At 35.5% G+C, this 16897-nt stretch overlaps 1 protein-coding gene across 3 annotated transcripts in view; it reads left to right on the top strand.

The window, feature by feature from the left end:
* The window catches only part of LOC145994643 (murinoglobulin-1-like), a 164140-nt gene that overhangs the window by 32743 nt on the left and 114500 nt on the right, over nt 1-16897 (top strand). For all 3 annotated transcript variants that reach the window (XM_083130742.1, XM_083130739.1, XM_083130741.1), the window contains exons 8-10: nt 2318-2506; nt 7357-7587; nt 13735-14007. In XM_083130742.1, the coding sequence (XP_082986868.1) occupies nt 2318-2506; nt 7357-7587; nt 13735-14007 (693 nt within the window). The remainder of the gene's footprint in view (nt 1-2317; nt 2507-7356; nt 7588-13734; nt 14008-16897) is intronic.

The raw sequence follows: 16897 nt of genomic DNA, 5'->3' as shown, positions 1-16897 counted from the left end.
TTATACATGTTTTTTTGAGGGATTCATAGTTCTTATATCAACCATTGGTTCTGAGGTTTAGCATGATGTTCTATGTGATATTTTGTTAAAATAATTGTTGATAGACTATTCATTATAATATATCTATTTTAGTTAGCACATACTGACAGAAGATTTAGCACAGGAACCAATTGCAAAAATCAGTTTCATATTTGTGAAAAGTTAGTTTAGTTTCGTGGTTGCTTTCTGCTTTTTAAAATTTCTTTTTTAACAACCACCTATACTTTGCTCAGTTCTTAGTTCATTTGCGATCTAAAATTATATTAAACAATAAATGATACTTCCACTCAGTGGCGTATGCTGGTTTTAACTAGTGGGTAATCTCAGGCACTTGATTCATCCACCCACTCCTGAAGTCTCCCTGCAAATTTACTTCAACATTCATACAGGATTTACGAATGTATGTGTGAAAAATGTTACCTTATTGTTGCGACCACTGTCGAATAATTGTTGTGATTGCACTTGCAGTTAATCTACGTTTAGAATTTCAAACGATAAAACAAGATAATATAATAAATCTATAAGAAAAAACCTGTAACAAAGAATATGAAAGGAATTCGGTAGTGAAATAAAAACCCTCAATATTAATTGAAGTGTAAAATTCAAGTTACCCCAGTACCCAGTTACTCGGGCATTAGTGATCTTTGTTTTTATACACGGAAGTTTGAGTTCAAGACCTGTGGTACAAGATATTCTACTGGCCTACCTACATTAACTATTTGCAATTTCTCCGGAAAAGATCCCGTTCCAAATATTTTCACACAAAAATATTATATTATATCCATTGTCTTTAACTTTAAACACAGCACTAGCACGAATACTAAACCACTAACAGCTAAACAAATATTAAATTCTCGAATCGCTACAACATGCATTCAATTCTCTGCGCCAATCTTCTATTGTGGTTCCTTACTGCTTGACACAGACTTCATATTCCCTGCGATGCGCGAGGTTCTATAAGTTGGAATCATTGCGTTTTTTGATTATATATTTTACATTCAAATATCTTTTATCATTATGATCATTATTAATCTAGAGAGGGGGGAGAAGCAACTTAAATTACCTAATATATGTGTACGTGTATATATATAATTTATTTCTGATAGCTTTCCCTTTTAAAAATTATTCATTTCTGTGAAAGAAATACTCTCACTGGTTTTGAAGGCTACAAAGAAAGTAATCACGCATTTTAAAATACAAAAATGAATAAATGTATGCATATAAATAGTTTAATTACTTAATTAATCGATTTATTAAATTGTTATTTGACGTCGCTTTTCTGCCACTTTTGGCTAATCACTACGAGTGATGATATGAAATTGATGAAGGGACATTTACAAAGAGCACCCATGCCCAGCCCGGTATTCGAACCCTGGAGCTCTGACGTCGTAGGGAGCTGTGGCAACCACTCCGCCACAGAGGTCGGTGTAATTTCTTGAATTTCTAGTTAAAATTTTAATTTATTTAATTACCGTCATCTTCAATATTAAAGCTTTTTTTTTTCCTATGACAATATCTGTTGAAATAGCAGATATCAGGAAGACAGAAGCAAATGTAAAATGAGAATTAACATAGAATTGGTTCGCAAATGTTGTTCACATTTCCCTGTTTCTTGCGCACTTTCAGATGTATTTTCTCTACTTTCCTTTTCAGTACGTAATTTGCGAACCCAGAATTCTGTTTCCTCAGAAATTTCCCTGTCGTAAACAACACAGCTCCTATGATACAAAGGCCATCGGGGAAGAATGGCAGAAGAGGGTGCCAGCCAAGGGAACGGACTCTCTCCAGAAGCAGCTTACCCTTGCCACGGAATAACCACGCTTGAGAAGCAGTGTTTCCTTCCCCTCCCGTCAAGGGATTTAAAGGGAGCCGGTGGAATCTCACCCTGACGTCACCAGATTCCACCAGCTGGAGAAAGTGGCTGAAAGCCTCTCGGACATTCAGCGGCAAACGTTTGAAAAACATTCGCGCGCTGGAAGTAAAGAAATATGCAAATCAAGGATTAGTTAGGAAGAATATTGGGAAGAAATAAAAAACAACTTTTTTTAAAAATTATAGTCAGGTCATCTCCGATTACCTAGGCGACCCAGAGTATACGCCGCTGCTTCCACTAATAATAACATTCATTCCAATCTAAAAAGTAACTTACAGATTACGATAACGATTATCTTACATGATTGTCAGTATCTCGCTGTGTGAAAATAATCACTTGTGTGTCTTATTTTTGAAGAGTCATATTCAAAATGCTATGGAAAGTAATTTGTATTATGTATTTCAGTTGAGAGTTCAACATTTAGATGGAACACCTGTGCCTGACGAAGTCATAAAAATTTGTCTAAATTTGAGGACAGAAACTAATAGTGGTCGTAGATTAGTAGATTGTCAGAATTTTACTACAAATCGTGCTGGATTTGTTGGGTTCATAGTCCCACCACAAGAAGGGAATGTTACACTCTTGTCGTTTGTGGTATGTATGTGTTTGCTAGTCGTAAGATGCTCTTGACATTCATCACCTCTTACCTTTCTTATGTTTCCAATTCACCAACAAGAATTTCCTCTTTGATTCATAGTTATTCATCCCGCTTTTCTTTTCTGTCAAAATGCTCAAATTTCTAAGTATTTTAGTAGTTTTATTTTATTAATATTTTTTTTAATGGTGTACTTTGTGTCATTATAAATAAAACTTTGTCATAGTCTATATCAGTATGGCCAATACTGGAATATTGATTGCAGCTCAACCGATACCCTTACTGATACTGATAGTCTTAGCGATTCCCACCAATACTGGTACCAATGTTTGAAAAAAGTAGGAATTAAAAACTGTTTTAAAAATATTGATCAGTGTTAGTGGGTGAGTACTCAACTCCCAATATAAGGATCTATTTACCAGAGTTTTCTTTTCAATTATTAAAAGATTATATCGGAATATTAAAATACCTGTAATGTAATCACAAAGTACAGTTTTTTCACATAATATTGGTGCAGAATCAATGGAAACTTCGAATTTTGCATAACTTCCAGAATAATTATACTGCGTTAAAGTGTTGCATGGCAATTTAGTGGATCCCTTGAATAATCTAAATGCCAGAAAAGTATCGGTAAATAAAATCCAACCGATACTTTCTGATACCAATACCACTGGTATCGGCAGATACAATGCATCAGCATCAGCATGACCCTAATATTGATGCAAAATTGTCCTTGATTTTTCTGTCTTGGTGGATGAGTGGTGTTGACTGATCGCAATGCATCTTTGATGTACCAGTTGGCCAGAAGTGGTAGAGAAGCATGGGAAATGAGGAAAATTCAAATCTGGTATTTTGTTGGTAGAGTATTAGTCCATTTGCCCTGCTAACTAACTAACTAACTCTCTAGCCTTCTTAAACCCGAAGGTTCATGGCTGCAGCAACACAGGCCTTCCACGTTCCCCTATCTTGAGCAAGTTCTATATACTCTTTTCCATCGCTGCCGATTTCCCTTAGGTCCATCTCAACGTTGTCCCTCCATCTTCGTCTTGGCCTTCCTACAGGTCTCTTACCATCAGGTTTCCCAACAAGAATCCTGTAAACTCCTCTCTCCTCTCCCATTCGTGCCACATGGCCTGCCCACCTAAGTCTTCTTGATTTAATTATTCTAATAATATCTGGACATGAATACAAATTATGTAGTTCTAAATTATGTAACCTTCTCCACTCACCTGTCTCCTCATCCCTTTTAGGTCCAAAGATTTTCCTAAGGATCTTATTTTCAAATACTCTCAATTTATGTTCCTCTTTCAATGTAAGGGACCAAGTGTCACATCCATATAATACTACAGGTAAAATTACTGTTTTGTATATTTTAACTTTTAGTTTCTTAGATATTAAACGAGAAGACAAAAGTTTATGAAGAGAGAAGTAACATGCATTTCCTGAATGAAGCCTACTTTTTATTTCCTCTTTAATATAATTTTCATTTGTTAATATTACTCCTAAGTATTTGAATTTGGAAACTGGTTCAAACGAGTTGTTATCAATAATTAGATTTTGATTATTACCTAACACTTGGTTTCGGCCTGTAAGCATATATTTAGTTTTCTCTTTGTTAACTTCCAAACCTATCTCTTTAGCAGTTTTGAAAAATATTTTAGCATTATTCTTAATTGTATTCACATCATCCCCCAGTAAGTCTACATCATCTGCATATGCTAACAACTGAGTCACACCATTTAATTTTAGTCCTTCTTTAGTTTCTTTTACCTTCCTAACAGCATATTCTAAGGCAAAATTAAAGAGCAATGGAGATAATGCATCTCCTTGTTTTAACCCATCATGAATTGTAAATTTGTCAGACATATTAATACCCACACGAATTTTACTTTCTGTTTCACTGGTGCATACTTTTATCATACTAACAAGCTTCTTAGGTATTCCAAACTCTACTAATATATTATATAGTTTATCTCTTTTGACTGAATCATATGCTTTTTTGAAATCAATGAATAGCTGATGGACATTTTGATTATATTCCCACTTTTTTTCAAGTGTCTGTCTGATGTGAAAAATTTGATCTGTGGTTGATCTGTTACGTTTAAATCCACATTGATAATCACCTATAATTTCATTAGCATATGGGGTTAGTCTTGTTAAAAGAATGTTAGATAATATTTTATATGTTGTTGAGAGTAGAGAAATTCCACGGTAATTATTGCAGTTCATTTTATCACCTTTTTTAAACACAGGAACAATTATGGATTCTTTCCACTGTTGAGGGATTTCTTCTTTATTCCATATTAAACAAATTAATTTATGAATTTGACATATTAATGAATTTCCACCATATTTAATTAACTCAGCTGGTATTAAATCAATGCCAGGTGCTTTGTTATTCTTTAGCCTTTTAATAGCATCTTTAACTTCAGTCAAGTTAGGTTCTGGAACTAAAGGTTCTGCTGTGTGTACTTCATTCACTTCTGATTTATCTCCTGCATGGACATTTAAAAGGTCATTAAAGTAGTTCTTCCATCTATTTAGAATATCGCTTGGGTCAGCTAGAAAATCACCGTCTTTATCTTTTATCAAGTTTACTTTAGGTTGCCACCCCTTTCGAAACTCATTTACACCTTTATATAAATCTCTAATATTTTTATTTTTGCTGTTTGTTTCAATTTCGTTAATTTTGGTTTTCAAGTAATCTCTTTTTTTACTTCTAAACGTGCGGTTAACTTCTCGCTTTATTCTATTATAATTGTTTAGATTTGTATCATCAGAGTTATTTAACCACCTAAGTCTAGCCTGATTTCTTATTTCTATTAGATTATGACATTCATTATCAAACCATGGCTTACTTTTTCTCGGTTTATGGTATCCTATACTTTCTTTAGCTGCTGATTCTATTGCATTACGTATGTGCTCCCAATTCTTATTTACGTCTGTTTCATTTATATTTTCATTATCATTTAAATCCTGCAAAACATCAAATCTATTTGACAGTTTAATTTGGTAATCTTTCTTAATTCTTTCATCAGTAAACTTTCCTGTATCAAATTTTAGAACTTTTAGATTTTGTTGCTTATGATTTATCACTGAGAGTCTTTCTCTTAATTTAGCAATTACTAAATAATGGTCACTGGCACAGTCAGCACATCTATGTGTACGAACGTCAATTATACTAGTATGCCTTCTCTTATCAATGAGAATATGATCTATCTGATTATGAGTTTTACCATCTGGAGAAGACCAGGTATATTTATGGATATCTTTATGTTTAAAAGTGGTACTTTTCACAATTAAATTCTTTGAGGTTGCAAAAGTAATTAATCTTATACCATTATCATTACTTAATTCATGAAGACTTTCTTTACCAATCGTGGGTTTAAATGTCTCTTCTTTGCCAATCTGTGCATTACAGTCACCTAACAGAATTTTCATATCATACTGAGAAAATTTATCAAAGACCTGTTCTAACTCTGTATAAAAATCATCTTTAGTATTATCATCTTTATCTTCCGTTGGTGCATGTATGTTTATTAAAATAATTTTACACCACCTACCCTGTAAAACTGCATATGATATCCTATCATTAATAAATTCTACTGTTTTAAGAGCTGAGATAATTCTATTATTTATGAAAAAGCCTGTTCCAAAATTATGATTTTCAGTACCACCATAGAAAAAAGTATAATTTTTAGTTTTACAATTCCCTTCTCCTGGCCACCTAACTTCCTGGACAGCTACTACATCTAATTTATACTTAACTATCTCATTAACTGTACACTGAAATGCCCCAGGCCGGTAAAGGCTCAGAACATTCCAGGTGCCTAATTTAATATCCTTATTCCTAATGTAGATCTTATCCTTAGTCCAGGGACCTCCCAAAGTAGTCCCCACCCGGAGATCCGAACGGGGGACTATTTTACCTCCGGAATATTTTACCTTGGGAACATCCATTTCATACACAGGTCATATACTGTGAATGTAATCAAGGGGTCCTGAGTTTCATACCCGGTGGAGGCACGTAGTGGTTCGGATCACACTTTAAACTGTAGGTTCAACTCAATCAATCAATCATATACTGTGTAGAAATTTAAGCAACAAATTGGACTCAAACCTGCATCTGGCATAGTGTGTCAAAAGCCAAAGTTCAAGTCTTGGTCGTGCCTTCATTTTTCGCTGAACTTTCTAGTCTATATAGTTTGTTGTAAAAACTGTCCCTAAAATAGAAAATTGCACTAATAAAGCTGACATATTATTCAACAATTGTGAATATAAGTTTGAAACAATTGTTTAAAATCTACTAATCAGTACTGGACCTACAGTTTAAAGTGTGATCTGAACATGGAACCCTTTGATTACTAGTTGACAGTGAAAATTAAGAAATGAAATATCTATGATAAATGATCAAAATTTGACATAAAAATGTAAGACCTGCCAACTGTGAGATTATGTGTTGTGTCAACAACAAACAATTGATCATCTTGTAAGTGATTTAGCAAACTATACCCAACTCCATTGAATCTGATGAAGCAAATGAGATGTTTTTAAAATGTTAAACCTGCCCAAAAACTAACAATGTGCTGTTTCCAACTATACAGTGAATAATAATGTAAAACATAGTTGTTTGTAAACATTATATATCAATGGTAGTAACCAATTTACATTCCACATTCATTGTAACTTAGCGTTCACCCCTTTCCCCCCCTGAAGTGGATAAAGTTCCAAAACCTAATTCCTTTACAAGTATTAATATTGACACAATTTGAAATTTCTCTTACATTATTTTTTCATTTACTTGTTTTTCTTTTAAATATTAAATATTAAAATTGAGATTTTCTTTCAGGCATATGCACTTTCACAACCAGACAAGAAATTTGAACTGGGAAGTGATTGGCCTCTAATGATGCAACAATCAAAAGCTTATTTTGATGTAGATCCTTGGTATTCGCCTTCAGTTAGCTATTTAGAAATTATAGATTCGCAGGGAAGTCGCTTAAGATGCAACAAAGATCATGCAGTCGATATTTATTACACTTCACCCGAGAGTCAGAAAAATATTTCATTTTATTATGTGGTAAGTTAATGAGTGTGGTTCTTGCAATCACAAAAACACAATTTTTGGCATGACAGTTTGGGAGAACACACGCTCCCTTCATCAGACATTTATTCTTAGTTTAGTTTAGACAGTATGTTCTCCAGAAACATTACTCCGGACCCTGTGACCGAGTGGTTAGCACATTGCGCTGCGACGCCAAGGGTCCCGGGTTCAAATCCTGCTCAGGCTTAGTTGTTTGTGAATGTCCATTCATCAATTTCATCATTTCATCACTCATCCCCATCTTTGCAAATTAGCCAAGAGGCACAAATGCGAAGTAAAATAAACTAAATCAATCAATCAATACTGAAAGATTACATTAAAAATTGTGTTTTTGTGCTTGTGAGATCCTTAAACTATAAGAGTTATAATTTTACAATGCAGTCAATACATATATAAGAAATATTAATGAATTTATGTATACAAAGGCATTATGTAATTTTTATTAGTATGGAAAAGTCTCTATTTCTAACTGGCCCCCGTGGTAGAGTGGTTAGCACATTCCACTACGATGCCAGGGGTCCTGAGTTTGACTGGCCTGGGCATGAATATTTGTGAGTGTCCATTCATCAATTTCATCATATCATCACTCATCCCCATCTTTGCAAATTAGCCAAAAGTGGCACAAGAAGCGAAGTAAAATAAAGCAAATCAATCAATTAATCAATCTCTATTTCTAGAAATATTATCTCACTGTGTCAAGTTATGAATATGCCTTTTTTTAGAATGAAATGAGAATATTTCCTATGTACACATCTGTAAATTTTATATCTATATCATAAGAATATCACATTTACATATCCTCACTTTTTACATGGATTATGAATTGTTACAATTATAGTCCGAAATACTTGGACAGTAAAATATGCAATGGCATACAAACAAAGTGTTAGATTTATTATTTGAACACAATTATGGATTTCTTGGTAATCCAAAAAAATTTTTAATAAATAAATTAATTCATTATTTTTTTTCTATCCTTTCGAAAGAGGTCCATCATTGTATTGTATTCATTTTCTCTCTTTATAGAAGTGTAGTGGGTAAGAATTGAAAAGTCAACTTAAATTCCACGTAGTAGGCCCTTCAAAATGCATTCCTGTAATGTACTGCCTTAATCCACTGCCAGTATAAACCTCTCTGTGCAGGCGCGTGCCCAGGATTTTCGTAAAGGGGGGGGGGGGTTATGAATCCAACACATTTTCCAGTTCACAGGTCAAATTTCTTGTAATAAATTAGATAATTAATATACTTGGATTTTACCCCAATGAACGCAATCAATGTATTTGCTATGGATGCTTCATGTTTTTATTGCATCATATAAAAGCACCTGCTTGAATATTTCCAAATTATTAATATTTTATATTTAATTGCTCAAATATAATTTGTAAACAAAAAATATGTACACTCAACATTGTAACAACATTAAAGAGATTAAGACTACTTGATGTCTTAAAGACAGTAATAAATAAGGTACCACAGTTCAAGAATTTAAATTCTGAAATTTAGGCATCGAGGTTTCTGTGCGAGTTCTGACAATATGTCGTCACAAGTAACTTTTATATTCCGGTGAATGTTCAGAGCAGCTAACCCATTTAATCTTTCTTCGCAAATGGTATTTCGAAGATAGGTCTTCAACCGCCTCAAAGTTGTGAATGATTTCTCATTTGATGTTGTTGTTACCGGGATTGTACATAATATGCGCAAACGTGTCTTTACCCAGGGAAATATTACTTCACTGCACATATCAATTGCTTCAAAGAGCATTTACTGGACGTCTTTGCATTGCTGCAAGATGACGATACCGCAGTTTCATTTCAGTGTGAGCGTCGTCGCCTTGTAATCAAGGTGTCCTGGGTTCGATACCCGGAGGAGGCTCATAGTGGTTCGGATCTCACTTTAAACTTTAGGTCCAGTCCCGATTAGCCTTACTGTGCATAAAGTGGATTTAAAACATCAATTCAATCAACATTGTACTTGTTGTGGAGATGATTTTGCTAAATATTGTGTACATTTTTGGCATTGTATTATTATATTATTGGTCAAAACATTTGTTTGACAGTCGACAAACAAATACGAACCCCTTCAGTAATTAACATTTTCTACTACAGTGTCATTAATATGTCATATTCATTTTCATATTAGGTCTAAGGAGAGGAATTTTGTATGTTGTTAACGTTATGGAACTGAGAAACCAACTGTTGAAGGGGCCACTCCCCCCTTCTTTTCCGAAGCCCAGTACCGCACCACAGGATCTGTCACTGAGCCCGACAAAATCTTGCCAGACAGTGCTCGAAATGGAAATTCTTAGCCGAAAAGGGAGGGGATATTTGATCGATTTTGGAGATACGAGGTGGTACATCCTTGTATGGATCAACATGGAGACAATACAGTATGTGGAGGATGCTCAATATTCAAATTATTCTAATTGGGGGTATGCTTTGTGAAACTTTCTTAACTGGAGGCAGCATCCCCTACTTCGACCACTGATGCCAGAAAAGATGCTTTCAGAAAATGAATTTATTACTGCACACACATATTACTTATTGTATTTGTTGCGTTTGTACAAGAGAAATATTCAGAAGATTTGTAAGGAATATTTACAGTTCATAGGATGCCTACCTAGTCTATCCCGTGTCGTAATACAAATTTTATCCCTTTCCTACAAAATAATAAAACTGTCCATGGCAACCGTGATTTTATAACGTGGTTGCATAAATATACACTGTATAGCAGCACCAGGCTTTCTGGGACCTTGGAAAATACGTGAACCACAGGCTTCCCCGTGGCTTTAACTAGCGACATTAGTGCCACTGCTCCGACACCAGGGTTTCAAATACCTTGGTGGATCTATAAGATAGGTAATATCGTTTTTCGAGGGTTCGTGAACAAGACAAAAAGTAAATGATTTTAAAGTCCATTTTATATTCAGATACGTTAATCGGGACTGGTCTTAAAGTTTAAATCGGGATACGTACCACTGTGCAATGCACCTTCACAGGGGATCAAACCCAGGACCTCTTTCATTACACCACCATCGGTGAGGCCCCTGAAATCATTGAGGAAACTTGTTCATCTTCATGTTCTCTCGCCCTGCGAAAGTTTATTGGTGATATAGGGTGACATCCTACACACGTCTTCCAGACATACATACGCGGGCACCCCCTCCCCTGCACACACACGATTGTATGCTTACAGCACATGCTGTGCCCTCCCAGAAAAAAAATCTAAATCCGCCTATGGATAAATCTGCTATCAAATAATGAACGTCACTTACCTCGACAGATCCTTGACATAAGTTTGCAACAAGGTTTCCAATATCTTCTGTTATGCCTTCTTGTTGAATATCAAGAGTCTGAAAGTTCGCACGTTTCACTCTCGCAATTCGGATGGAATACCTCTGAACTTAAATCGACCTTTTCTGACGCTCTATGTGTGGAAGGTGAAGCTTCAACTTCCATTTTTTGTTTCTTTTGGAAATAATCTAATAATGTATTTCTCCTCTTTTCTCTATCCATCTTTCGTTCCACGTCAAAAATCTATTACACACGCAGAAACGTAACACACAACACGACCACTTCGACTTGCTACCTTGCAGACTGCAACTCGCTACAACCCCAGTGAACACCAGGACTTGGGACAAAGATACCGGGCGGTCGAATGTCTGAACCATGCATCCAGCTTGGTCCAGCTCAAATTACGTCACCAGTGTTGACAGCAACCAGTAGTGTCAGTGTCAGTAGTGTTGGCAACTGCTAAATTATTTACGCAGAAATTCAAGTGAGATCTTTCACAAATGTTACAAGAAAATTCAATAAACTGAAGGCTGGAAATTGGTTGAGAAGAAAATATCTAATTTGTAAAGAGCACAAGAGTAAAACGTATAATATTTTGGCATATTAATTGTTTTTATTTTGTTTATGAAACTGAGTGGGCCAGTTGGGCTATATAACGCATCCCTCCCTTCCTCCCGGCATGCTATTGTACAAAACATCGCTTGCCTCCTTCGTAAAACCATGCTTCGCTACTGCCTGCAACAATTATTATTATTATTATAATTATTGATATTTTGAAATAAATATGCATCCAGGTGCGATATAAGATTTTGACTTACTTTGCCTACTAATTGTAGTGATTCAAATCTCACAGAACTTTGCTCTGCTGGCATAAATGGTATAAGAAGGGGAAAGAAAGAAAAGGGAAGTTAGCAGCACTGTCGTAACAGGAAAGGGAGGGTCATTCTCCTAAGAGGGTCATCATGGGTGAAAGAAAGGGGAGGAGGGATTCCTTCAGTACGCATTCCAAGGGTTACAGCTCTTTTCTTGACCATACTTGGAAGGAAATTCTCCTTCCTTTTCAGTGACTAAGGAATGAATGAATGCATGTGCATTGCTGTAACTCAACTCCAATAGTATCAAAAGTAATTGAAGAAGCAATACATTTCTCATTGCCAAATGTAAACATTTTACAATATTGGCAATTTGGTACTCAAACACATTTATGAAATAAAATTTATTTTTGCTTTGAATTTTTTTAAATGACGAAACCAATGGGGGGGTTAACCCCCATCAACCCCCCCCTGGGCACGCCACTGTCTCTGTGTTCTTGTGTAATGTCTATCTGTGTGTAGCATGCCATTTTACAGCCTCATCTTTTATCAATAGTGCAATAACAAGGCTGTGTTATTAAATGTCATCGCTTATCCTCATCTTCACAATTAGTCAAATGTGACAGAAACCAAATCAATTGTTAGATATGATTTAATTTGTTTCTGATAGAGAGTTATTCTAGTCAAAACCTTTATTTTAATTTAATGACTTAATTATTTTTATTTGTTTAGAGGATTATTGCCTTAACTTTGGGTAATGATGTTGCCACACGTGTTATAAATCAATTACTTTTGCAAATCATCTATGTAGTCAGTCATCCTATAAGTAGGAAATTTTGTTTTTTAGTGGCTTATATGTAAATATTTTATATCATGATATTTTATAATCAATCAATAAATTTGTGTTTACAGGATAAATACTTCATGATGGATGCAGTAAACATGGTTTAAGTATTGCCTACGTGAAGTTTTATGTTTCTGTGTTGCACAATTAGATAGTTTTTTCCAATTAATTTCAAAGGTTCACTGTCTTTACAAGATAAATACTGTTTGTGTACAAACGTACCATGTGATTTATCTCACAAATAACTTTTGACAAGTGGCATTCCCAAATGAGGGGGGAAGGGTCCATGAACGTCCTCAGGGTTTTTTCCAGGGAGAGGCAAGGAAGGTATTTTTTTCCAGGGGGGGCAAACAAGTCACATTTTCCCCCAAAAGAGTGTTGTTCCCTAAAACATTGCTTAAATTTGAATTTATGGTGTTCATGCAATAATTAACACATATTATTGTGGCTAAAATGAAATTTTATGTGTGAAATACATAATTTTTTGTTGACTTTAATTTTCTTGGGGGGCCACGGCCCCCCCTTGCCCCCCCTTCCGGACGCCCATGGAAAGGTCATAACCTGCCTTTTGCCCAGTATTTCTAAAGAAAATAGAATGGCAAAGACAAGAAAAGATGGCAAAATGTGGACTGACTTCTAAAAAGTAAATATATACCCCCCCACCCCCCACATTTGAAAGTCCTGGATGTGCCATTGCTTCTGACATCACGAGCTATACATAATGTTTTTCTTACCTGTGTAAAACCAGGTGTGTACAATCAAATATACCATGCAAATAGTTAGAAAATTACGGTTTCACCAGCTTCCTTCTGTCATGATCAAGATAAAACAGGCAAGGAGGGTGGAGCAAACAGTCAAACCTTGATTTTATGTTTTTATGTTTTCAGGGGACCAAGCTGAAAAAAAATAAATTGCAGGAAAATGTAAAATCGAGGAATATTTTATAACATTTTGCTATGTTTGAGCCAGCAAGACTGAATGTATAATGCAGGAAAATGTAAAATCCGGAAACAAAAAATTGTTGTTCCACTGTCCACTCAAAAACTGTAGTTTTTTGTAAACTTTTTAATTATAAAACATCTATGTTGTATATATATGACTTACTTTGCCGTCCCAACTGCTAAAGTACTACATAAAAGCATAAAATTGTTTAGTAAGTTTTTTTTTATTCTTTCAGATAAAGTCGAGAGGTGATATTCGTAAAATTGGACATGTAACGTATCCAATGGATGAGACTGAAATGTTTGATCCAACAGTTTTTCCAAATATTTTGGGAAGCTCTGAAAGCAGTCATTGGAAGACGAGGAAGATTAGAAAATTCCCTTTGAATTTACATGTAACATCTTTAATGGCACCTGTGAGCTATTTGCTTCTTTATTACATAAGAGAAAATGGAGAAATTGTTGCAGCTAGTCACAAACTGAAAATAGATAAATGTTTTTCAAATCAGGTATGGCTAAAAACTCATTTTTTTCTTTACTCCTACTTTTAATTTTTCCAAGGAAAATTTTCTTTGCGATCAATTTCGCCACTTGTCTGGTGGCTTTGTCAGGCGTGTACTTGCTTATCAAAGTAAATTTCCTATCTCTGCATAACCGCCGAACAGATATCTTTAGATACAACATTTTTTTTTCTGTTTTTTGCTTTCTGTATTTAAATAATATTGTTGCACCATTGCCAAAACCATGAATGTGCAACTTTTGACTTTTTTTTTTACCTAATTCAGTTTCCGACAACTTTTTGTTGATAAGTTTCTATGCTAACTTATGTGACATAATAGACTGCCATAAGTAGGCACATATTTTATTGGTAGATATTTTTATCCAAATGTATAACTTTTTTATTACCTTGAATATTAAAAATGCTTTTATCTCAAAAGTAAGATTTAGCACATTGGCATTGGTGTGACCATGTATGTTAGTAGCTGAATTATTATGAATTTCTAGTTGTTAATCGATTAGTTTAAATAAGCAATTTAGCAATAGAGTATAATGTCTGTAATTGTTAAGAACATTAACATTATCATGTAAAAACTTTCAAATATATTATTTCAAAGCTATTATCAGATTTCTGCATCTTGTTTTTATTAGGGCTGAACTGATATCGATGTATCAACATCAGAAAGTATTGATTGAAATTTGGTCACTGATATCAGTTGATACTTCTCCAGATTCTGAATGTCATTCAGGGTTTTGATATCCTGAAAATTATGCATGAGTTTTGTTAATTATAATAATAATATTACCGGGTGCCAGAATTAAAGTTACCCAACTCAGAGCCCTCTGTAGCCTGTTTGAGGCATCGTAGAACTCTGAAATTTGGTGAATCCACTATGCAGACCATGGGGAAGAGGATGGCGATAAAAGAAAAAAAGTTCAATTTTCCGCCACTAGGTTGAAATGTGGTGCTGTAATAATGAATATTGAAAAACATAAGTCAGGTGTACAAATCTTTATTGTTGGTTTCTGCCAGTACAGCAATGTTCAATATGTGTGCCAGAAGTGTGAATGACCTGTTGGAAGCGTAGCACAGCATGATCAACAGTTGCACGAAGCGTGTCCCTGGAAATGGTAGTGACATGCCGGTTTATGCTTGCTTTCAGCTAAGGCAGTGTCTGTACACATTCCTGGTACACACGATCTTTCAAGTATCCCCATAGCCAGAAATCACATGGATACAAGTTCGGCGAACGGGAAGGCCAAGCATCGGGAAAACCCCTTGAGATGACATGATCAGGGCCAAAGTTGTCCCGAAGAAGTTCCGTCACTTGTTTACCAATATGCGGGGGTGCTCCATCTTGCATGAAGATTGTGGTCGCTGAACATCCTCGTTCTTGCAAGGCAGGAACCACATGCTGTGCAAGGAGTTGAGCGTTACGTTCACTTGTAATGGAACATCGGACTGGGCCTGGTGTTTGCTCCTCGAAGAAAAATGGACCCAGAATGAAATCAGCAGTGAAACCACACCAGACAGTGACGTAATCCGAATGCAATTGTTGTTGCTGCAACACACAGAGTGACAGTTCTGTGTATTTACCGCCCCATCAAGGGTGAAGTACGCCTCATCTGCCCACAGAATATTCCAAGGCCACATGTCATCCACAGCCATCCTTGCCAGAAATTGAAGAGCAAAATCAACGCGTAGAGGCTGATCTTGCGAATTTAACTGATGAACCACGTGGATCTTATAGGGGTACCACTGTAAAATGGACCGTAGCACTTTATGAACCATCGACCATGTCAGGGACAATGAACGTACCACAGCTTGCGCACTACTCGCAGAATATCGGGAACAAGAGGCTCTATCCGCCACTGCAACAGCCACTTCGGTGACAACTTCTGCAACACCCAGATCTCCAGTCTCTTCAAATTTCATCTTTCTTAACCCATGCATCGTCATGGGCCCCTTTCGAAGTAGTTTCGCATGACGATAACCTCGCAGTGTAGCTGCATTATTACTTCCGTCCTGATAAAACAACTTCACCAGCAATGCATGTTCTTTCTTATTTAATAGCATGGTGATCACTTCCGAACATTTGTTCAGCACTCACGTTAAGTGATTTAGCTGAGTTATTAATTAGAAAGACATTTGTTAGCGGCTGGAAGTTGCGAGAAAATAATCTCTTGTTTATTGCAAGATTGCAAGGTAAAGGCAAATCCATATTCAATTGGAGCAGTTTACATCATTATTACAACCCATCATGGAAGTACAGCACCACATTTCAACCTGGTGGCAGAAAATTGAACTATTTTTTTTTCTATCGCCTTCCTTTTCCCCATGGTCTGCATAGTGGATTCACCAAATTTCAGAGTTCTACATTGCCTCAAACAGGCTACAGAGGGCTCTAGTTGGGTAACTTTAATTCTGGCCACCCGGTACATTTCTTTATTAAGCAGGCATATTCCTTTTCATAACAAAATTGTGTGGATAAATTGATTTTGTGAAAAAATTAAGTAATTGAAGTAAGACTCTGGTAGATTACTATGATATAGCTCGAATGTAAAATTTATAAACAGTGCATTCTTTCTAATTGTGATGTAGATAATTCGAATTATTCTGTAATTCAAACAGAAGTTTATTCCCCTTGAAATTCCCATTGAAACCTATGTTAAAAATTCAAATGTGATTCAAATTTTCGAATGTTTAATTTGGATAATTTTGAAGGGAGAGGCCACTGAAATTAATAGAAGCTCTTACAAGTAAGTTTCACGGAAAAAGTTAGTAACTCACTTACGTCTGTCTAATAATTATCAACCATGTCTTTTATTCCCCAAACATGAATTAATTACTATTGTGAGAGAAATTGTTTTTGGCTTCCACTATAGGACCATGCACAAAAT

Source organism: Lepisma saccharinum, chromosome 11 (genome assembly GCF_977018435.1).
Source record: "Lepisma saccharinum chromosome 11, izLepSacc3.1, whole genome shotgun sequence".
Classification (NCBI taxonomy): Eukaryota; Metazoa; Arthropoda; class Insecta; order Zygentoma; family Lepismatidae; genus Lepisma; species Lepisma saccharinum.
The sequence above is the reverse complement of the archived record's forward strand: the minus strand, read 5'-3'. Positions and strand labels throughout refer to the sequence as shown.